General features: G+C 51.5%; 1 protein-coding gene and 1 long non-coding RNA gene across 8 annotated transcripts in view; one reads left to right on the top strand and one right to left on the bottom strand.

The window, feature by feature from the left end:
- The window catches only part of OLFML2A (olfactomedin like 2A), a 28,815-nt gene extending 9,453 nt beyond the window's left edge, over positions 1 to 19,362 (top strand). For 2 of the 4 annotated variants that reach the window (XM_081588615.1, XM_081588616.1), the window contains exons 3-8: positions 5,102 to 5,209; positions 8,040 to 8,249; positions 10,313 to 10,559; positions 12,701 to 12,937; positions 14,019 to 14,204; positions 15,092 to 19,362. In XM_081588615.1, coding sequence (XP_081444741.1) covers positions 5,102 to 5,209; positions 8,040 to 8,249; positions 10,313 to 10,559; positions 12,701 to 12,937; positions 14,019 to 14,204; positions 15,092 to 15,696 — 1,593 coding nt within the window. In that variant the 3' untranslated portion in view covers positions 15,697 to 19,362. Of the gene's footprint in view, positions 1 to 5,101; positions 5,210 to 6,338; positions 7,755 to 8,039; positions 8,250 to 10,312; positions 10,560 to 12,700; positions 12,938 to 14,018; positions 14,205 to 15,091 lie in introns of those variants that run through there. The other 2 variants (XM_081588617.1, XM_081588619.1) reach the window with 2 other exon arrangements.
- The window catches only part of LOC145545046 (uncharacterized), a 38,022-nt gene continuing 34,379 nt past the window's right edge, over positions 18,034 to 21,676 (bottom strand). For all 4 annotated transcript variants that reach the window (XR_014081833.1, XR_014081832.1, XR_014081834.1 and 1 more), the window contains one exon: positions 18,034 to 18,179. This is a non-coding gene — a long non-coding RNA (uncharacterized LOC145545046). The remainder of the gene's footprint in view (positions 18,180 to 21,676) is intronic.

The following is a 21,676-nucleotide window of genomic DNA, read 5'->3' as shown; positions in this document are numbered from 1 at the left end:
ATGAGTCTTTGTTGCTGCATGGGCTTTTCTCTAGTTGTGGTGAGTGGGGGCTACTCTTTGTTGCAGTGCGTGGGCTCCTCATTGTGGTGGTTTCCCTTGTTGCAGAGCATGGGTTCTAGGTGCTCAGGCTTCAGTAGTTGCAACTTGCAGGCTAGAGTGCGGGCTCATAGCACATTTACTTAGTTTCTCTGCAGCATGTGGAATCTTCCTGGACCAGGGATTGAACTGGTGTCCCCTGCATTGACAAGCAATTCTTATCCAGTGTACCACCAGGGAAGTCCCCAAGTGGCTTCCTGACAACTTGGCAGTTCCAGGACCACACTGTCTCCCAAATCCACTAGCACTCTGCAGACTCCAGGGACAGAAGCCATAGGCCAGTCTTCAGTTACAGGAACAAATCCAACTTTTGCTCATATCCATTTCTCAGTAACCCAGTTGTAGGCATACTGGACATGAGGATAGACAAAACCTTTTTCTAAAGGCTAGCTGGTTTAATCCTTGCTACAACCCTTTGGAGAGGGAACTTATGTTCCCAGCTTTACTTGAGGGGAGGAATCTGAGGCCCAAAGAGGAACTGTGACTTGCCTAAGATCACAGAGCAAGAAACTGGCAGCACTGAGATTTGAACCCAAGAATTCTCTACTGTGTCCCCTTGCCCAGTGGAGAGGTCACTAGGCAGTTCTCTTAGCCCAGAGCTATCCCTTAGGCCTTTCAGTGCACAGCTGCTGCTGCTAAGTTGCTTCAGTCGTGTCCGACTCTGTGTGACCCCATAGACGGCAGCCCACCAGGCTCCTCTGTCTATGGAATTCTCCAGGCAAGAGTACTGGAGTGGGTTGCCATTTCCTTCTCCATCAGTGCACAGCAGCCGTGGGACTTTTTATTCAGCCTTAGAGGACTGGAGTGGGGCAGTGGTGGGATTAACCCAACAGGTGGGATTGTAGGAAGAGCCCAGAGAAGATACTCTGCCTCCTAGACTCGTTAGGAGCAAGAGTGAGGGCCTGAGAGGTACCCAGAGAGCCCCAAGAGGAGCCATGGACAGAAGCAGTACAAGACAGGGGCTGAGGCCTCTCTCATTTCGCGTGGCTCTGCCTTCCTCCGTGGGTACCCCACCACCACCCCAGGAAAAGAGGTTAGGAGAAACTGTGGAGGACGACAGAGCATACCCACCTATACCCACTCCTTGTCTCTACCCCAACCCTTCCCCTCAAGCTAAGAACTGCAGCTGTTACTTGACCTTAGTTGCATGGCTCCGAGGAAGAAGAATGGGATTCTAGATCCCCTTTCTTGGGGAGGTTGTCTGCAGCGGGGAGCGTGTTTCTGACCTCTTCACTCCCTTTCCTTCTGGACATGAACTAGACGTGGCCCCACCCTTGAGAAATCCCAGTCCTGTGGGGACACAGCTCCTGATCCCAATAATGACTAGGTAGTCAGTGCTAGACTAAGCGACATCCCAGGGACTGTGGTAGTCCTGAGGAGGAGGTAACATTAGAGCTGGGCATCGAGGGATGTGTAGGAGTCCCTCAGGCAGAGCAGCAATAAAGACGGGCTGGGTGAGAGTAAGTAGAGTGGGTATGACCCAGGGTATCTCCTCGCCCTTGTCTGTTCCAGCCTTACTAGCCACCAGTCAGTTCCACACTGTGCTTCTCAAACTACATGTGGTGAAAGACCAGTTTTTAAAAGATCTGTCAAGAGCTAATATTTTGTAAAATACTATAAAATTAGTTGTTAGAAAAATGAAATGGAATATAAACAAAAACCCAAAATACAAGTCCAGTATTGTATTAGTAGAGTCCACAGATATAAAATTTTTCTGTTGAATGGCTCTGAAATTTTATGAAAGTATACTCTCGCTTTGGATAATTATTTAATCACAGACTGGTAATGAACAGCTTGGACTGGGAACGGCGCTGCTCTGCAGATCACACTTTGAGTAGCTTGGCTCAAATACGCCATGAGTCTTCACACCTTCAGCTCTTTGCACGAGCTGTTCCCTTGGCCTGGAATGTCTGTCTCCGGCCATTGTTGCTGAATTGATGCTTCTCCTTCAAAGTTCAGTTCAAACTTCCTCCTGGCAGACTTTACCAATCCACACCCACTGCCAGACAAGGTCAGTGCCCCACCGTTAATGACCTGGGCTCCTGTATGTGTTTCCATCTGTGTTCCCTGATCCGGACACCTCTGTGACACTCTGCACTCCTTGACAGCCTATGAAGGATCACGGAAGCTCGTGTCTGTATTGTCGTCACTGTCCTTAATGGCTGGGCCAGAGTGAACATTTGCTGAGGCCAAAGAAGATGGTAGGGGCAAATCGAAGCAACCTTGAGTGCCAGGCTTAGGAGATTAGAAGCCACACCTGGGCAGTGGGGAGCCACAGCAAGCCATCTGGCAGGGGAGAGACCCATGGTCAAAGTTGTGCTTCGGGAAGCCAGTTTGGGTGGCCTTGAAGGCAACAGAAGTGAAGCTGGGAGGTCCCATTTAGCCTCCTGGAATGGTACTCATCACTGGTATTCACGAAGCCCTTGCTATGCACCCACTCTGAGCTGAGCCCTGTCCAGACAGTACTGCTCTGCACCATTTCCCTGCTGCCCACCTCCAGAGAGAAGCTGGGATCCAGGAGCATCTACGTGCACAGTTCTGAAACTGAACTCCACAGAGCCCTGGGGGCAACATGCAACCCTTCCAAGGCTGAACAAGGTTGTGCGGAAGCAGAGAAGGCTCAGGGCTATATTCCTGCTTCCACCAGAGTCCCTCTTTTTCTGTTTTCGAGATCAGAGTCTACTCAGAGAAGAACTCTCTGGCTTAAAACAGCTTGAACACCCCTGGGAGAGTGGGAGTAAAACTGCTGGAAACAGCTGGCCAAGGGCAAACAGGAGCACCGGACTGCTCAGGCCCCGAGAATGCATACAGGGGGTGGACTGGAGGAACTGCCCACTAGAGGCAAGGGAAAGCTGATTTCCCAACTGGCCTTTTGTGCCAAGGTTTCCCTGACACTCTCACTGGCATCCTGGCCATCTGGAGGGAAGGATCATGTCCTGATGAGGTGTGACAGAGAGGGGATGGAGATGGGCAGCTGAGGGGAGAGCCGTGAACTGGGCAAGGGAGATGCGGCATCTGCTACTGACTGGTTGTGCAAGCCCCTCCCCATCTCTTGGCCTCAGTTTCCCCATCTGAACAGAGACAGGCGCAGTAAAGCATGATGGGAAAGAGGTTTTGGTTTATACCAATCTGGGCTCTGCTTCTGGCTCCACCATTTAATAGCCGGGGGCCTTGACTTCACCTCTCTAAGCAGCAGCTTCCCGATCTGCACGACAGAGATAAAAGACCTCCAAACCTTATCATAGGTCGGGTGCCCAGAAGCAGACTCTTGTGTGCAGTTGATTTATTATGAAAGTGCTCCCAGGAGGAACTGATACTGAAGCAGATGAAGCAGCAGGAGGGCTGGGGAGGGAGGGGGAAGGAAAGGAGCCCAGTAGGGGCACAGTTTCAGGCCAAGTGCCAGCCCCAGCTGCAGGGGATGCTGGAGTATGAGTGGCAGCTCACTTGTCCTGCGAGGCTAGGATGCTGGCTTCTAGATGTCCATACCAGTCAGCCATTGCCTGCAGACTGCCCCAGGAGGATACACACTCCCAAACACTTTGAGGGACAAAGTGGCTCTTTGAAGAGAGTCAGATACAGGCTGTTAAAAGGGAGGCACGTGGAAGCCAGGGTTGGGCACGAGAAACAGAAGTAGGGATCCAGGGGATGTGGATAGAGCTCCTTCAGTGTCCACTGCTCCACTGTCCTTGGGCTTGTTATGGATTAAGTGAAGTGGTTCATTCAGGCCCTGACACAGTGCCTGCCATATGTGGAATATGCTTAGTCATGTCCAACTCGTTGCAACCCCCATAAACTGCAGCACGCCAGGCTTCCCTGTCCTTCACTATCTCCTGGAACTTGCTCAAACTCATGTCCATTGAGTCGGTGATGTCATCCAGCCATCTAATCCTCTGTCATCTCCTTCTCCTCCAGCCTTCAATCTTTCCCAGCATCAGGGTCTTTTCCATGAGTCAGCTCTTCGCATCAGGTGGCTGAAGTAGTGGAGCTTCAGCCTCAGCATCAGTCCTTCCAATGAATATTCAGAGTTGAATTCCTTTAGGATGGACTGGTTGGATCTTCTTGCTGTCCAAGGGACTCTCAAGAGTCTCCTCCAGCACCACAGTTCAAAAGCATCAATTCTTCAGCACTCAGCCTTCTTTATGGTCCAACTGTCACATCCATACATGACTACTGGAAAAACCATAGCTTTGACTATACGGACCTTTGCAGCAAAGTGATGTCTCTGCTTTTTAATATGTTGTCTAGGTTGGTCATAGCTTTTCTTTCAAGCTTTTCTTTAACTTTATGGCTGCAGTCACCATCCACAGTGATTTTGGAACCCAAGAAAATAAAGTATCTCACTGTTTCCATTTTTTCCCCGTCTATTTGCCATGACATGATGGGACCAGATGCCGTGATCTTAGTTTTTTGAATGTTGAGTGTTAAGCCAGTTTTTTCACTCTCCTCTTTCACCTTCATCAAGAGGCTCTTTAGTTCCTCTTCACTTTCTGTCATCAGCTACGTATCTGAGGTTATTGATATTTCTCCCTGCAATCTTGATTTCAGCTTGTGCTTCATCCATCCTGGCATTTCACATGATGTACTCTGCATACAAGTTAAATAAGCAAGGTGACAATATACAACCTTGACGTACTCTTTTCCCAATTTTGAACCAGTTCATTGTTCCATGTCCAGTTCTAACTGTTACTTCTTGTCCTGCGTACAGATTTCTCAAGAGACAGGTAAGGTGGTCTGGTATTCACATCTCTTTTAAGAATTTTCCACAGTTTGTTGTGATTCACACAGTCAGTGTATAGTCAGTGAAGCAGAAGTAGATGTTTTTTCGGAATCCCCTTGCTTTTTCTGCCAATGAATGTTGGCAATTTGAAAGAGCTTTGCTTATGATTATGAGCTGGCTTGGTCTAGTCAAGTAGACCACTCTGAGGCTCTGGGGTTCACACCAGAGAAACCTCTGTGCCTGGCCGCGTGCTGTGCCTTTTCCCTAACTCTCACCCTTCCCCGGCAGCTGCAGTCCATGGTAGATCTCCTAGAGGGCACCTTGTACAGCATGGACCTCATGAAAGTGCACGCCTACGTCCACAAGGTGGCTTCCCAGATGAACACATTGGAAGAGGTAAGGGCAGGGCTCGAGCCAGTGGCCAGGCTGCTGCCTGGGCAGTTCTGTCTGGACCTTGGTGGCTGTTAGAAGCTGGATTCCAGGAGGGAGCTTGGAAAAGGAGATGCAGGCCACAGGGTTCAGCCTTTGAGGAAGATATCTGATTGGGCCTCGAGGGCCTACAGGAAGCTGGAGGGCTGGGTGGAGAAACTGAGGCGCCTGCTGGTTGTGTGAAAGGGGTGTGGAGGGGGCTGGAACTTGTAGCCACCCTCAGTTCACCAAGACCAAGGCACAAGTCTGGGGCGACCATTCATATGAAACACGAGTGTTGTGAAGGACTGGCCAAGCCTACTGGGCCCAGGCCCAAGGCAGCATGGCTGTTCAAGGATCCACCTACCATGGAGACCGAGGTGCTGCGTGTCTTCTCCTGGTCGGGGCAAATGTTCCGGAGGGGTTGGTGGCTGGCAGACACCGCCCCCTGAGGACAGGGGCACAGCTGAGTGAGCGTGGAGGTTCAGGTTTGAGGTTTGCGTCTCTGCTGGCACAGCCTGGCCTCCGCCTGTTTCCTGCATCCGGTCCCTGCTGGGCTGCTGAGAGTATGGGGATATGCAGCTGCCAAGAGGGGCGTGAGGGGCTTCCTTTCCTGGCTTCCTTTCCAGCGGGAGGGGGGCACCTGGGCATCCTGTGCCTGACAAGGGGAGATTAACCCCTTGTATGCATGCGTGCTAAGTCACTTCAGTCATGTCCAAAGCTTTGATACCCTATGGACTATAACCTGCCAGGCTCCTCTGTCCATGGGATTCTCCAGGCAAGAATACTGGAGTGGGTTGCCATTTCCTTCTCCAGGGGATCTTCCTGACCCAGGGATGAACCCAGGTCTCCCGCATTGCACGCAGGTTCTTTACCACTAGCGCCACCGGGAAGCCCCGATTAACCCCTATGGACCCCAAAGTCTGGGGTCACGGTGGCCTTAATTATGCGAAGATTATTTGGTGAGTATCTCTTTTGTGCCAGCACGGGAGAAAGATAATAACAGTTGTTGAATTTCTACTGTGCCCTAGTATTTCCTGTGCATACTACGTGCCAGGCTCTCCTGTTGCTGGTTCTACAGTTCTGCTTTGACCTTTCTTTCCTCTTGTAATCTTAGGAAATGTTAACTCACTTCACGTAACTGTGAGCCAGACAATCTGGAGGAGCCAGACAATGATTTCCGCAGCCACGAAGAAATGATTTTTAAATTATCGTCTGTTTTGCATTATCTTTGCTTTGCTTCTGTTCACAAAGTGATAGCTGTGGAAAACAAAAGAAGTTTCTTGCTAACACTGGGAGGAGACAGAGAGAACAGCCTCAGGAGGAGCTGGCTCCCTCTGCCTAAGGGAAAAACACAGGAGGTCAGGCAGCACTTTGGGGGTCCCAGCTTCCCTCTGCTTTCTTCCCTTATGCCAGTGGTTCTCAGCCCTGCATGATTTTGCTCCCCAGGGGACAGCTGGCTGTATCTGGAGGCATTTCTGGTTGTCACAATTTGGGGGAAGTGGGTGGCGAATGCTGTTGGTTCTAGTGGGCAGTGGTTGGGGATGCTGCTAAACATCCTACAATGCAGGACAGTCCCACAACACACAAATGTCAATAGTGCTGAGGTTGAGAAAGCTGCCTTACATGGTTTGCCTTCTGTCTTCCCTGTGATCCACGTGGGAGGGGGGCTGTGTGTGTGTGTTAGTTGCTCAGCTGTGTCTGACTCTTTGTGACCCCATGGACTGTAGCCCGTCAGGCTTCTCTGTCCATGGAATTCTCCAGGCCAGAATACTGGAGTGGGTTTGCCATTCCCTTCTCCAGGGGATCTTCCCAAGCCAGGGATAGAACCTGGGTCTTCTGCATTGCAGGCAGATTTTTTACCATCTGAAAAACCAGGGAAGCCTGTGGGGCTAGGGGCTGCTAAAGCCAGGCAGTGTCCACAGCAGGAGGGAGACAATGAGGCAGGACAGGAGAAGCAGAGTAGGGGTAAAGACGGGGCTTGGTGCTGTGGGTGGAGCCAACAAGACCAGGAGAAAAGCTGGAGACTTGGAGACTAGGAAGAAATCAGAAGCCATAGCAAAACCCCAAAGAGTTTCCTTGTTTATTTTATAAAAAGGGGATATTTATGTATTACTTGTGAATTTAAAAGGTAATTTTAAAGTAGCAAAAGATGGGTAGCAGCTTAAAAGGTGGATCCATAAAGGACTGGCTAAATACATTTTGGTCCATCCAGACAGTGGCGGACTGTGTGGTCAGTAGAAGGTGTGAGGAGCACTATATACACAGATGTGCAAGAGTTCCATAAATAGACTCAAGGGAGAAAGCAAAGTGGAAATGAAGGAAGAAAGGAGGGAGGGAAGAAGAAGAGGAATTCCCTCGCAGTCCAGTGGTTAGCACGCTGAGCTTTCACTGCCAAGGGCTTCGATCCCTGCCAGGGTTCAGTGTCTGATGGGGGTTCAGTGTCTGAAGTAAGATCCCGCAAGCCATGCAGCGTGGCCAAGAAAAACAAAAGAGAAAAGAAAGAACGCCATCACAATTAACCCAGAAACAGGTGGGTGGGAGGCATAGATTTTCTATCCATTTGTATCCTTTAATTTAGTACTATGACCATATTTTCTATTTGTCCATTTATGCAGTTTTTAAATTAAAATTAATAACTACAGGGACTCTGAGTAACATGTTCTATTTCACCCCTGCTCTTGGGTGCTGCCCCACCCATTCCCCTGGGCCCTGCACGGGAGACTGGGTTGGCAAAGCCTGATGGCAGAAGCTGGGGTGTGCCCCAGGGTGGGAGATAGCCCGGAGACTGGAAAGACCTCGAGTCCCACCCCCACAGAGCATCAAGGCCAACCTGAGCCGGGAGAACGAGGTGGTGAGGGAGAGCATGCGCCACTTCAGCGAGCAGCTGAGGCGCTACGAGAACCACTCGGCCATCATGATGAGCATCAAGAAGGAGCTCTCCAGCCTGGGCCTCCAGCTGCTGCAGAAGGACACGGCCACGGTGCCCGCCGCCGCCCCAGCCGCCGGCACCGGCAGCAAGGCTCAGGTGACACCAGGCTCTGGTGACGGGGCCAGAGGTGGGTGGGCTGGGAGCACAGTGTTCCGGAACCTCGGCCCTGAGGGCCAGCTGGATGGGGGTTTGGGGTCGTGGGTTGGGGCTGAGGGCTGGCCCATTGGGAGAGTCCCTGGCAGGGTGGGGACAAGGAGGTGCCTGCTGCCCAGTAAGCAGTCAACACAGGTGAGCTGGGAGCAGACATGGGGCTCCTGAGCCAGGTGTTTGGCAGTATTCTCACTCCTGGTTATAAACTAGTGGGGACAAGGTTGCAGAGGTGACCCTCCCTGCCTGGTCCTGGGGGAACCAAGTCACCTGCAGCAAAACCACTTGTAACCTCCCCTGCTGTGGCTGGGCCCCTGGCTGCATCAGTTCTGCTGGGGGGGCAGGGGGTATATGTGGGCAATGCCTCCGGGACCGAAGCCGACTAATACCACTTCTTCATGAAACCGATTGATTGTGGGGCAGAGACCTGCAGCAAACACCCACCCTTCCATCTTCAAACTCAGCTCCCAAAGCGAGCAAAGTCACTGCTTTTGTCACCAGGCAGAGCCATCCATGACATACAACACCCCTTTGGGCAAATTTGAAAAAAGCTCTCCTCTAGCCAGACAGATTGCAGAGAAGACTGTCCCACTGGTCAGATAAATTAGAAGGGGGAGGGACCTCCCTGCTGGTCCTGTGGATAAGACTCTGAGCTCCCAATGCAGTGGGCTTGGGTTCCATCCATGGTTGGGGAACTAAGATCCCATATACTGCAACTAAGCTCAAAGACAGCAACTGCTAAGTCCTTGTTCTTCATTGCTAAGACAGCAATGAAGACCTAGGGCAGCCAAAACAAGTTTAAAAAAAAAAAAAGGAGGGTCCTCTTTGGGTGGATAAATTATCCGAAGGCTCCTTCCTATGACTGACACACACCAGGAATGTGCCTTGGCAGATGGAGCACAGACTAGACTTTAGTTCCATTCGTTCCTTTGACCAGTCACCACGTGCAGGACACAGCCCCCACTGCTCCCACAGCGGCCTTGTTTTTTGATGAGTGGGGGAAGAAGGCAACTGACGTCTTCACAGACATTATCTCAGCAAAGCCCACAAGACCTGTGAGGATGTATGCTCGTTGCCAGTTTGGCAGATGAGGAAATATGGAGCAGGGTCACTCGGAGAAGGTGGCCTTGATGGAACCCGGTCCTGAGTGACGGCCAAGCCCACGCTCTTCCTTTCCACCCCTCGGCCTCCCATGCTGACATTTTGATGATGGAACCATCTGTGTCTGCAGCAAGGACCACCTAGATGCTGATAAAGCAGGGAAGAAGCCTGGTGCCTCGGCCCAGAGCTGGCTTCCTGCTCATCCCGTGCCAGTTCCAGAGCCAGAATGAGTCCTCTTGGGGCAGTGGCACAAAAGGTCTAGATACCGTCCTTGCTGTATCTCCTGGAGATCCTGCCTAACAATGGGTGATGTCACAGGCCGTGTGTTCGCGTGCCAAGCCAGCATCAGAGGCGTTTAAAAGGAAGCCAAAATAACAAAATTCTTAAAATGTTAGAAACAGCATGCCCTAAGGTCAATGCCCTGGTGACCAACCATCCCAATCTGCCCAGGACTGAAGGGTTTCCCAGGATACAGGACTTTCAGTGCTAACTGGGAAAATTCCAGGCACAGTGAGATGAATTAGTCAGGAGGGCCTGAGAACCTCTCCCTGCACACACACAAAGACCAATGAGTGAGACAGATGGATGGGAGGCTGACCTCCCTGGGGAGCTGACCATTGCAGTCTACCCCCCAGGCAGAGTGAACAGGAATTGGGAAGTGGAACAGGAATCTAACCTATCAGACTGGGCTTCAAGCCTACCGGGGAACTAGAGAGCTGAGTGGGGAAACCAAGGCACACCCTGGTCATGGATGTCACCACTATGGGAGAAGAGCTGTGAATTCATGAGCACCTGGGACACTGGGCCTGGAGCCACATGACTGCTATCAGCCCCCACAGGCTGAGCCTCCCTGACCCCCTGAAACATCCCTTCTACCACCCTCCAAGTCTGAGACTACCCTTCTCCCCCAGGACACAGCTGGAGGGAAAGGCAAAGACAACAACAAATATGGCAGCATGCAGAAGAGCTTTGTTGACAAGGGCCTCTCAAAACCTCCTAAGGAGAAGCTGCTGAAGGTGGAGAGGCTGAAGAAGGAGGGCAAAGGCAGATTCCCCCATCCCACAGCCAAGCCCCGGGCCCTGGCCCAGCAGCAGGCCGTGATCCGAGGTATCACCTACTACAAGGCAGGCAGGAAGGACGCGACCGAGGCCATGGCTGGTGAGTTGGAGGAAGATTGGAACCTTGGGGAGTAGGGGCAGTACAGGGACCCAGGATCTCTTCTGCAGACTGCCCCAGATCTCAGCTCCATAGTTTACCTGTTGGTGCCCTTTGCTCATCCACACAATGGGATAATCCCCCTCCTGGGGTTGTTGGGTGGGGATGAAATGATAAAATCAACACGAAGCACCCCTGCAGTATTTCTAGCTGTCTCCACTCTCCCTGGACTTTTCCTCCTTCCCTGAAACCTGTGCTGAAAGTTCACTATGTGTGTGCTGTATCTTCCAGACATTATGCTGAACATGAAGCTCATAGCCTAGTGGGGAAAAGCACACACATAACCAAGCAGCTGGCTCTCAGGGCGGGAGAACGCAGGGGCCAGGCCAGGGTTCTGGGAAGTGCCCCAGGGCCTCTGCGGCACCTCCCACACCCAGATTGCCATTGGAGTGAATGACCTCTCCAGCACGTCCCACTCTTTTCCCCCTAAAGAAGAGCCCACAGATTCTTGTCTCTTTCTTACAGCTCCCTACCAGATCACGGTGAGATGCAACGAAATAATTAATCAAAAAACAAGAGACGAAAGTTCCAAGAGTTCCCAGATTTCTGGGCCATCCCCACTAGTGTGGTCCTGATCCTCCCTCTGAGCTCCTCCCCAGATGCCTGCTCTCGTCTGATGTCCCCGAGAGGTGTCCCCAGCCTGCTTCCCCTTCCTGGGTCTTGCTGATCACCTCCTCCACTGAGGCTTTCTGCCTAGCCCATGCCCAAGGGGGCCAGGAGTGGAAGTGTGAGGGACCAGTCTCCCAAGAGCCCCTCAGTTCTTGGTCTCTCAGATCTCAGGGGCCTCTTCTCCTAGCTCCTGGTGCCAGCTGCCAGCTGTGAGTCCTGCCAGTTCAGCCTGGCCACCGTGTAGAGCTGCTGACTCCTGGCCAGGGCCCTGCCCACAAACAGCTGCAGGCATCTGACTCTGCCAGTGAGGCCTGTGGGAACAAGCCCTGCCCTGGCTGGGTGCCAAGGCTGGGCCCTGCTGAGGCCTGCTAAGGCCTGCTGACCAGAGGGTGTGCCTTCATTCCCTCGAGACTCCAGGGGCTGCTCCCCAGTGGGGCCTGGCTACACCCTGTGCAAAGAGGAAGCCCAGCAGGAAGAGACAAGGTAGAAGTCACATGAGCCTCAGTACGGATCTGGGGGCCCTACCACTACAGTAGCGACAGCACAATTCCTTTGTCTCTGGTATCACAGCTTTGAATCCTTGCACACGTGCTGTCGCACTTGATCCAGGAGAGGAAACAAGCTGAGAGAGGTGATGTGACCGCCTCCAGGTTTTGCAGCGAGTTGGGACTGCAACCCAGAAGCTGAAGCATTTTTGTCCCCTGCTCTGCGCCACCGAGTCTTACTGCTTTCCCTGCCCAGACCCCAACCATTCCAACCCAGGGGAGTGTGGGTCAGGGATGACCCGGGGATGACCCTGACCAGTTCCAGGGAGCTGAAGAAGTCCCTGTCAGCACAGCCCATGCCAGCAGGGGTGGAAGAAGAAGGGAGGGCAAGCAAGCTGAGAGATGGGAGTTAAGAGATGAACAAGGGGACAGAGACCTGGGGTCCAGAGGTGGTGGGAAGCTGGCTACACCTGCTCTGCCCTACCTGCGGTGTCAAATCCCGGATGAGAGAAACTAGAGGGTAGTTCCAGACAAAGACAACGTCTGTAATACGGGAGCAGGGGTTCCTGCCTCCTGAAATTGGATCCAGAAAATGAAAACATTGGTACCAAGTGTTTCTTTAGGAGGGAAAGGGGTCTTAGGTCCGGCACCTCATAGTTGCCAGGATCTGTGCAAATGTCTCGTATACATTTTTGTCTAATCAATACAACAGCTCAATGTGGTAGACCTCACGGCTCTCATTTCCCAGGAGGGGAAGCTGAGGCCCACCAAGGCAGGGGACTTGGCCAAGGCCACTCACCTGAGGGGCTTGCAGCCAGTCTTCTGACCATGACGCCCTCCCCACTTCCCACTTTTCAAGGCTTTTCACTCTTCAGGGGCCACCCCCACCTCTCCCCATGGCCCCAGCACTAGCAGCCTGCTGGGCCTGGGGAGGATCCTGGGCAGTGGTGGGTGCTGCTCGGATATGAACATGGGGTCTTCTCTCCACAGACAACACCCTCAAGGGCACTTCCTGGCTGGAGCAGCTGCCGCCCAGGGTGGAGGGCCGGCCTCCTGAGCCCAACTCAGCAGAGCATGAGGAGGCTGCGCCCCAGGCCTCTGAGGGAGCGGACTTGGCCCCTGGCACCCCTGCCTCGGATCCCACCCCCACCCCCACCCCCACCCCCACTCCCACCACCAGTCCCCTGCCCACCGAGCCACCTCCACGCCCAGAAGTCCCCAGTCAAGGTTAGTAACCCTCACAGGGGTCAGCAAAGTACTGCCCCTAGGCCAAATACAACCTGCAGCCTGCTTTTGTACAGCCCTTGAGCTAAGAATAGTTTTTACATATTTTAAGGGTTGTTTTAAAAAAAAAAAAGAATATGGAACAGAAATATGTGGTCTGGAAAGTCTAAAATGTTGGCTATCTGATCTTTGTAGGAAAAGCCTGACCACATTTACGGGGAAACAGATAGTGTTCTCATCAAATTCTTCTTCAAACATCACCTAGAATCCCATCATCAAATCCAGCAACTATTTTTACTTCTGGATTTCTTCTGTCCAGTCTCTGGCCCTGTTTTTTATGTCCCGGTTTGTAGTTTCGGCTTATGTCTTAGGTAGAAATCTTCCTAATTAAGTCATCGAGCCCATCCTTCTGGAGGACATCTTGGCTGCCTGTGATAACAAGCCTTAAAACCATTCCCTACTTTGGTCCATGTGCCTTCCACTTCTAGGAATCTTTCCTAAAGGATCCATCAGATATGTGGATAGCAGCTACAGCTTAACTGGTTTCCTTGTGGCCTATTTATTTCTAATGTCAGAAAACTGAAAATAATCTCAAAGTCTAACACTGAGGGGACTGGTTAAATTAATTCAGTGGCACAGCTGTCTGGCTGTCTGGTGGAACCTTGAAATCACATCATTAAAAGGCCATGTAATGATGTGAGAGATTGCTCAGTGGAGGGAAAAAAACAGGATACATAAAACTGTATATTCAGAAGAATGATGGTGCTTTTTAAGTATTTCTGCATGACTGTACATGCAGAGAAAATAAGAAAAGGAAGGAAATACAAAATGTTTAAAAATTTCTTTGAATAACAGAATTTTGAATGATTTTTATTTTCTACCTTTTCCTTTTCTGAATATTCTGTTTTCTACAATGAGGAGACATTGCTTTGATTATGAAGAAAGAAAAAATAATAATAATAAGGCTACAAACAAAATCTCAGAGGGGATTTAAGAAAGACCCAGATAACGTTCCCAGGACCGTTGCTTTGGTTCAGGGCCTGTGGGTGTGGGTGTCAAACGCTGCACCCCTTGCTCCCTACAGGCAGAGCGGCAAGCTGTGAGGGCACCCTCCGAGCCGTGGACCCCCCTGTGAGACACCACAGCTATGGGCGCCACGAGGGAGCCTGGATGAAGGACCCCGCTGCCAGGGATGACAGGATCTATGTCACCAACTACTACTATGGAAACAGCCTGGTGGAATTCCGCAATCTAGAAAACTTCAAGCAAGGTGGGGGACTCCTGAGATGGGAAGGGGCCAGGTCTGGGGAGCCTAGGGAGGGTTTCCCTGGAGACATGGCCCTTGTTTGCCTTGTGGTTTCCTGTGGTCCAGGCTTCCCCAGCTTGGCCTAGCTCTGAATGGTCAGCCACCCCAAGAAGGGAAGTCTGGGGGCACCCCCTAAGTGGAAACTCTGAGTACTGTTACCCTTGACAGTAAATGACACTCACGAGGGCAAGACCACGTCCATCTTGTTTGCAGCACTTGCTGAGCGCTTATTATGTGCTAATCACCTGTGTGTATCAATTCATGGTATCTCCATAACTCCACGAGGTGGGGGGTTATCACCCTGTCTTACAGGTAAGCAGAGCCCCAGGCCTTACAGGAGCTTCAGGTCTGGACAGGGCAGGGCAGAAATTTTGTTATCACATCTGGAACATGATGAGGGGAAAGGGTCAGTTAGACATGACCTGCCCTCTAGAAATGCACAGTCTGATGTGTGTGGCAAAAGCTTACAGAAACAACTTGGATATAGTGCTAGAGGGAGGCCCTGGGGCTATGGGAGCCCAGCCTGGAGACCAAGGAAGACTTCCAGGAGGATGTGATGCTGAGGCATTCCCCAGGCAGACAGGATGGGAAATGGCAGTCTAGGCAGCAAGAAGGGCATGGGCAAATGCCCTGGTATCAGCCTGGCCTGTGCGGTCCCACACCTGGTAACCTTGAACCCTCTGAGCCCCCATTTACTCCCGGGCAAATGGAATAATGTCTTGATGGGGCGAGATACCTGGCCCAGCTCCAGGCCCACAGCTCACTCCAGTTTCCATTGCTTGCTGGTCCCTGGGGTGAGCTGAAGGTTTTTCCCAGAGGCTCTGGTGTGACCATCCACTCCCTGCACACAGGCCGCTGGAGTAACATGTACAAGCTGCCCTACAACTGGATTGGCACGGGCCATGTGGTGTACCAGGGCGCCTTCTACTACAACCGCGCCTTCACCAAGAACATCATCAAGTATGACCTGCGGCAGCGCTTCGTGGCCTCCTGGGCCCTGCTGCCGGACGTGGTATATGAGGACACCACACCCTGGAAGTGGCGTGGCCACTCGGACATCGACTTCGCCGTGGACGAGAGCGGCCTGTGGGTCATTTACCCCGCCGTGGATGACCGTGATGAGGCGCAGTCCGAGGTGATCGTGCTGAGCCGCCTGGACCCCGGTGACCTGTCCGTGCAGCGCGAGACCACGTGGAAGACGCGGCTGCGGCGGAACTCGTATGGGAACTGCTTCCTGGTATGCGGCATCCTGTACGCCGTGGACACATACAACCAGCAGGAGGGCCACGTGGCCTATGCCTTCGATACGCACACAGGCACTGATGCCCGCCTGCAGCTGCCCTTCCTCAACGAGCACGCCTACACCACTCAGATCGACTACAACCCCAAAGAGCGGGTGCTCTACGCCTGGGACAATGGCCACCAGCTCACCTATACCCTCCACTTCGTGGTCTGAGTGGGAACCTGGCCTCACAGGAGAGGAGTGGCCATGGGCATGGGGGCTCCCCACAGCGACTCCTGCAAGAGACTCCCTCAGCAAATATTAACTGGGGGCCAGGCCCAGGGCTAGGTGCTAGGTGGGTGGCTTAGCAAGGATCAACCTTCCTTAGCACCCAGTGAAGTAATAATCGCTTCCACCTGCAGAATACTGTCAAGAGCTTCACGTGCACTAACCCACTTAATCTTGACACCCTTGGAGGTAGAGGCAGTTAAGCCCATTTAACAGATGAGGAGACTGAGGCCTCAGTCTGGATCAGGCCAGCCCACTTTACAGATGAGACCTGACCATACTCTCCCCTACCTCCAACCCTCTCCCCTCTCCCCTGGTTTTTCTTGTCCTCTCAAGTCTGTCTCCCTTCCCAGGGGCTACTCGAAACCTTTGGGACCAACACACTAGTGTTGGGTGGAGGCCGGCTCTGCATGCCATCCCAGGCCCCTGTTCTGACTGAGCTGCTGGTGGCCCTGGGGCTTTGGGCCCTTTGGCTAATGTCCTTGCTCCTTGCCTTTGGCCAGCCCCCCATCCCCACCCGCTGTCCGACCGCATTCCAAACCTCCACAGTCACCCAGCCACTGAGCAGAAACCACACCCCGAGAAAAAAATACCAGCCCCCATTCCAAGACCCCCTCCCTCTGTACTCATTTTTATTTTCTCTTATTGTTCATCAGTGCCGTCACTTGTTTCTGAGGCAGCAGCTGAGAAGGCTGCAGGCAGCTGCCTGCCAGCACAACTCTACCAGAGTGGGGAACTGGGCCAGGCCCTGGGGCTCCCTCTCCACCCAGAAGTGCTGGCTCCAGCCACATACCCAGGCTGTGGGACCTCTCCCCACTACCTCCCAGAGCCTTTGGGCCTGGGGTCCACCTTGTCCTTTCTCTCTGGGCCTTTGAACCCACAACCTATGTGCACTCAGGGATATTCCAGGTCTGCCGTGAGCAAGACCCTAGGCCTGAGGCTGGGCAGTAGCAGGATGAAACAGGTTTCCTCTTTCTTGGCAGTCCTAACCTGGTCTTTAGATGGGCTGGCCTGGGAGACCAGGAGGCTGAGATCTGGGCAGCCAGCCCAGAGGAGGTTTTGGACCTTCTGGTGGCAGGGAAGAGCCAGAGGGTGAAAGCTGGGAGGGAAGGAGAAAGGGGTCTGTGGGTCAGGCTTTTACTGGCTTCAGAGATATTGAGGCCAGGGTGCCCAGAATCCAACTTGGGGCTGAAAATGCACAAGTGGGCTCCCCTGAGCCTCAGTCCCAGGCAGCCCAGAGGATGAGACCTTCAGGGGTGTCCCTATCTGCTTTGAACAACATTTTTAGAGCTGGGAGAAGTTCTCTAGCCTGACTCCTTGCATCTACAAAGCAGAAAGGGCTCAGGGCCACTCTGGGAACGGGACACAGCCGACCTCCCTCCAGAAGGGCTTTGTCCATATCCTTTATTCTCCAGGCTTGGAGGCAGCTATGCCGTAGACAACCCAGCACCCAAGCCATCCCAACACATTTGAAGGGTATTCACAGCTGATCTTGACACAACCCTGGACCCTGCTGCTTTCAATCGGTCCCCATGCCAGCTCCCAAGTGTCTGTATATATGAACACCCAGCTGCCATGTTGGGAAATTCAGCTGCATACCCTGGAGTGTAAGGAAATGCATTTTGTGCAGAATACACTTCTTTCAGACATTGTCAGGTGATGTTATTTTGTTTAAGCTGTAACTCACCCCCGAAATAAAGGGGAATGATGACGCCCAGCAGAGCCAGGCCTGACTCATTGTAGTGAACTCATCCAGGCACCCCCACCCAGCGGAACTCCGAGGGCTGCACATAGAGACTCTTTGGGGGCTGCGAGTCCCAGCACTTCCCTTGGCCCTGGGTGTGGGTCTTAGAAGACTCAGTGCTTTGTGATATCACAGCCCAACCATGTAAGAAGTGTTCAGACTCCTCTTTTCCCATTAGTCTTAGAAAAGGGAAAGTTAGAATGGACCACTTTTGAAAAAGGACAAGCAAAATGGTTTTCTCGGGGACAGGATGCTGGTTGCAGCCTCTAAACATTCACTAATCCCCTTCTGCTTTCAGGTCCTTGTGTGTGGGTTACGTTGTAGGCACAGTTATTTTCCTCATTTTACAGGTAGTCAGACTGGAGCCCAGAGAAGTTAAGTGGAGGCAGTTAAGTGGAAAGCCAGGTTTCCAAATCAGGTAATATAACGTGAACATCAACAGTGGGCTAAGTGAGTCACGTGCATCTTCACAACAGTGGAAGGTATATACTCCATGTGTGCCCATTTTATAGACGGGAAAACTGAGGCGAAGGGACTTACCCAAGCAAGCAGTTTACTCTGTAGCAGAGTCAGGTTTTCACGGCTGGTTAGTAAGTGTTTTTTGTCAATTGTGTGTCTCTCTCGCAGCAGCTCCAGAATTAGTGCTCATTTCTTTTAACCAGTGTAGCCACGCCATGAATTGCCTCTGCATAGGAGACCCAAGAAGGAGGTTGGGGTCAGCTCACAAAGAGCCTTGAATGCCAAACCTAAGAGTGACTCCCTCCAATCACATTTGGAACGAAGTCGAGTATAAAGGAGAGGAAAGGAAATTCTAAGACAATTGGATTTTGTCCTATCGGTGATGGGAGGCAGGGAAGAGCTTTTGTTATGGGATTTACTTATGTTTGATAGCAGGTACTTAAAGGAGAGTCAGCTTTTCCTGCCGACCTCAGCTGTGAAGGCAAAGGAAGCCGTCTCTGGTGTTTCTGAACAACATGATACAGGAAGGGGCTTTGACTGCTACCTTTGATTCCTCGTGAGAGAGTTCTAGGCCTTAATATTTAATTTGCTCTGTCTGGGGAGAAAAGAAGGAGGCCTCTGCCTTGGGAGGCAACCCTAAAGGTAAGGCTCCGGGGGTGGGGTGGGGTTTCCTAGGAATGACTTGAGGGCTTCTGAAAGCTGGTTTGTTCTAAAGCATCTTTCCCTCCTTAACAACATTGGAAACCACTCGGGTGACAGGAGGACACAGCCCAGGGTGGTTGTCGGGTAAGAGTTGGGAAGTCTTAGGTTCGAATCCGGCTGTGCTTCTCACAGCCTTCACATTTGGGCAGGGTAGGGACTGTCAGAGGGGACAGATGTCAACTCCTTTTTATGGCTGAAGACTTGCAGTTTAGTGAGGACACAGGGCAGCTGAGGGCCCAAGCAGTACCCTCCTAGAGCTAGAAGGCACCTTTACCTACAGTATCACTAATCCACCCAGGAACCCCATGGTTGGCATTACTTTTCCCCATTACAGGGGATGAACCTCAAGTTCGGAAAGGTTAAGCAACCTGCTCAGGGTCACGAATCTAACAAGTAGTAGAGTCAAGAGTTGAACCCGGTCTGTTTTTAACACCAAAGCCCAAAACTAACTGTTGTTAAGAATTTTGTAACCAGTCAGTTTTCTTCTTTGCTTTGGCTACTGGGAAGCTTAAAGTCAAACTTGAGATTATTTTTAACAGTCGTTGTACTGAGTCTCCTACTGGACTCTGGCTTCATTCTAGCTTTCTGCTTTTGCCTTTACCCTGATCTCTTTATTATATTGTATTTTATCTATTTTTGTAAATTGCCACAGTATCTTTTTTTTTTGCACCAAGGTGGACTATACCGAAATAAATACATGATCAAAAGTTTGATTTAAAAGTCTTGATTAAATGTTATAATCTGCATCCTTACCATAACACAGACATTTAATAACTTTAAAACAAGACTTAGTTTGTTATGAGAATTGGCCTTGTTACTGGAAACTGATCTGGAAAATGAACTAGGGCAGAAGAACCCAAGTCAGGCTGAAAACCAGGCCCCTCCCAGGGTAGAGGAGAAGCAAGCCACTCCCAAAGGGACAGACACCACCTTGCAGCCCCACCTTGAGCTGCAGAGAGAGAGAATCCCAGATCAGGTGACATGGGGCTGAAGGGAAGGTAAGAACAAAACGAAATATTTTCCTGGGTAAAAGACAGTATTGTAGAATCGGGAGGGGGGCCTTGAGCATCACTGACTGATGTTTCTCAAACTTCGGTCATTCATGTGACTTTTGTCACATTTCCCTTTACCATCTTCAATATGCTTTATTATTGCTTTTTTCGATCATTTCATTCTTTTTACTAATTTTATTTCAAAGGGAAGCTTTATAAGCTGTTAGCAAAAATAAAAACAAAAAAACCTTAAAGAAATTCTTTTAGGGAAGAACTTTTTTACAATAATAAAAGAAAGCCAGTGGCCACAAACACAAGGTGATCAGAACGTGATGCTGAGAACACACAGTCTCGCTGGACACCATGCCTGTGAAGCAGGCCCAAGGTCTTTGTGTAAACAGGAAGATTAGCAAATGTTCAGGGGATGTAAAGGGCAAACGAGCAGAATGTGGACATGTCCTTGATATAATCAGAGGGATGAGATTGAAAGAGAATAGCTTCTCCCATGTGACTTAATGGCCCTTCACATGGTGGCTTAGGTACCTCCAAGGAGCAATCAAACCACCAATGGGTGACTTGGATTTAGACTGGCTTCCCAAACACACACATACAGGCACTTGTTCAGCCCAGTCCCCACAGGACAGGCAAGTCGGAAGCACAGTGCCATTCCTGCCATGACAGAGGCTGATGGGGACACGTCCCTCTCACCACTCGGACCCCACTGGGGCCATTCCTAGACCCAAGCAAGCCAAACATGGCTGGGTTTTAGGTAATCTGGACCATGACCTCCCACTCTGGCTCCTCACCAGCACTATTCCCATCTGTTCTCCACCCCATCCTCCCCCAGCTTTGCATCAGCTTTGCATTACTCTGCCCAGTGGTCCCTGCACCTTTGTATGGCCGCCTCCCTCTGGTCATTCAAGTCCCAGCTTCCCCAGGGAAACTGTCCCTCAATGCTGAGTCTAAAGTTGTCCCCATCACAAACTTCCTTGTATCTTCACTAGCAGGTATTTATTAGTTTTCCTTCTTCAGGCCTGTCTCCCATCCCTGGAGTCTGAGTTCTATGAAAGCAGAACTTGCTCTCTTCTTGTTGATCAGCACCCAGGAGACCCCAACAAATGTCTGCAAATAACTGAGTGATCTGTCTCAGAACCTACAGTCAGGTTCCAGGCAGGAATCTCTAGAGTGTAATCTCAGATCATTAAGGTTGGAGTGCAGATGGGATATTTCCAGTAATTCTCTCCATCCCGAAGTTCTGTGAAAATGAGAAAACCCATCTTCAGGGAAAAATACCTGCCTAAACACTCCACCCTGGTCTGGAGCCAGGCACTTGGCCAGCAAAGAAAGCTGTGGTATTTCTGTCGTCTGTGGCAATAACACTCTCACATGCCAGACACGCAGCTCTGAACCCCAGTGCGATGTTCATGGCAGCTCAGTGGCCCACAGAAGCCAGAGGCTGTAGAGTTTAGTGGGGTTGGGGGCCAGACTGACTTATCTCTGACCCTTACCAGCTTGCCTGACAGCATCACTCACCAGAAAAGGAGTGACAAGTCTTGTTCAGTTTTGTAAACCCTGAGCGTGATGCCTAGTGGGCATTCAGGAGGCAGTAACTCCTGTTAGCGTTGTGACCAGTTAATTCCCTGCTCAGAGGATCTGCCAGCTCTTCCAGCAGAGAGCTGTGGGGTGTCCAATGTGATTGATGCCTGTGTGCCAGCCTTGGGGGCACCAAGCTGAGCAAGTCTCACTCCTCCCCTTGGGAACCTGCTGGGAGGTGCGGAAGCCATTCGTAGACACACCCACATGGTGTTCTTGGTGCTTTGAGAACCAAGAGTCTTTAGGGGCTCCCTGTGCCTTGCCAAGGAGAGTGGGCTGCTCCTGGAGCCTTGGAGGTGCCAACACCTCCCAACCTACCTCCCAGTCGGAGTGAAAAGCCTCCTCTGGTCCCTCTTTGACGCTCTTCTCAAAGGGGATGACCTTCTCCTGCCCTCTAGATTTTCTCACTAGGATTTCAAGCCCTAGAATTTCCCCT

This window comes from Giraffa tippelskirchi, chromosome 4 (genome assembly GCF_054371585.1).
Source record: "Giraffa tippelskirchi isolate mGirTip1 chromosome 4, T2T-mGirTip1v1.2.pri, whole genome shotgun sequence".
Taxonomy (NCBI): Eukaryota; Metazoa; Chordata; class Mammalia; order Artiodactyla; family Giraffidae; genus Giraffa; species Giraffa tippelskirchi.
This window is presented reverse-complemented; position numbering and strand designations above follow the sequence as displayed.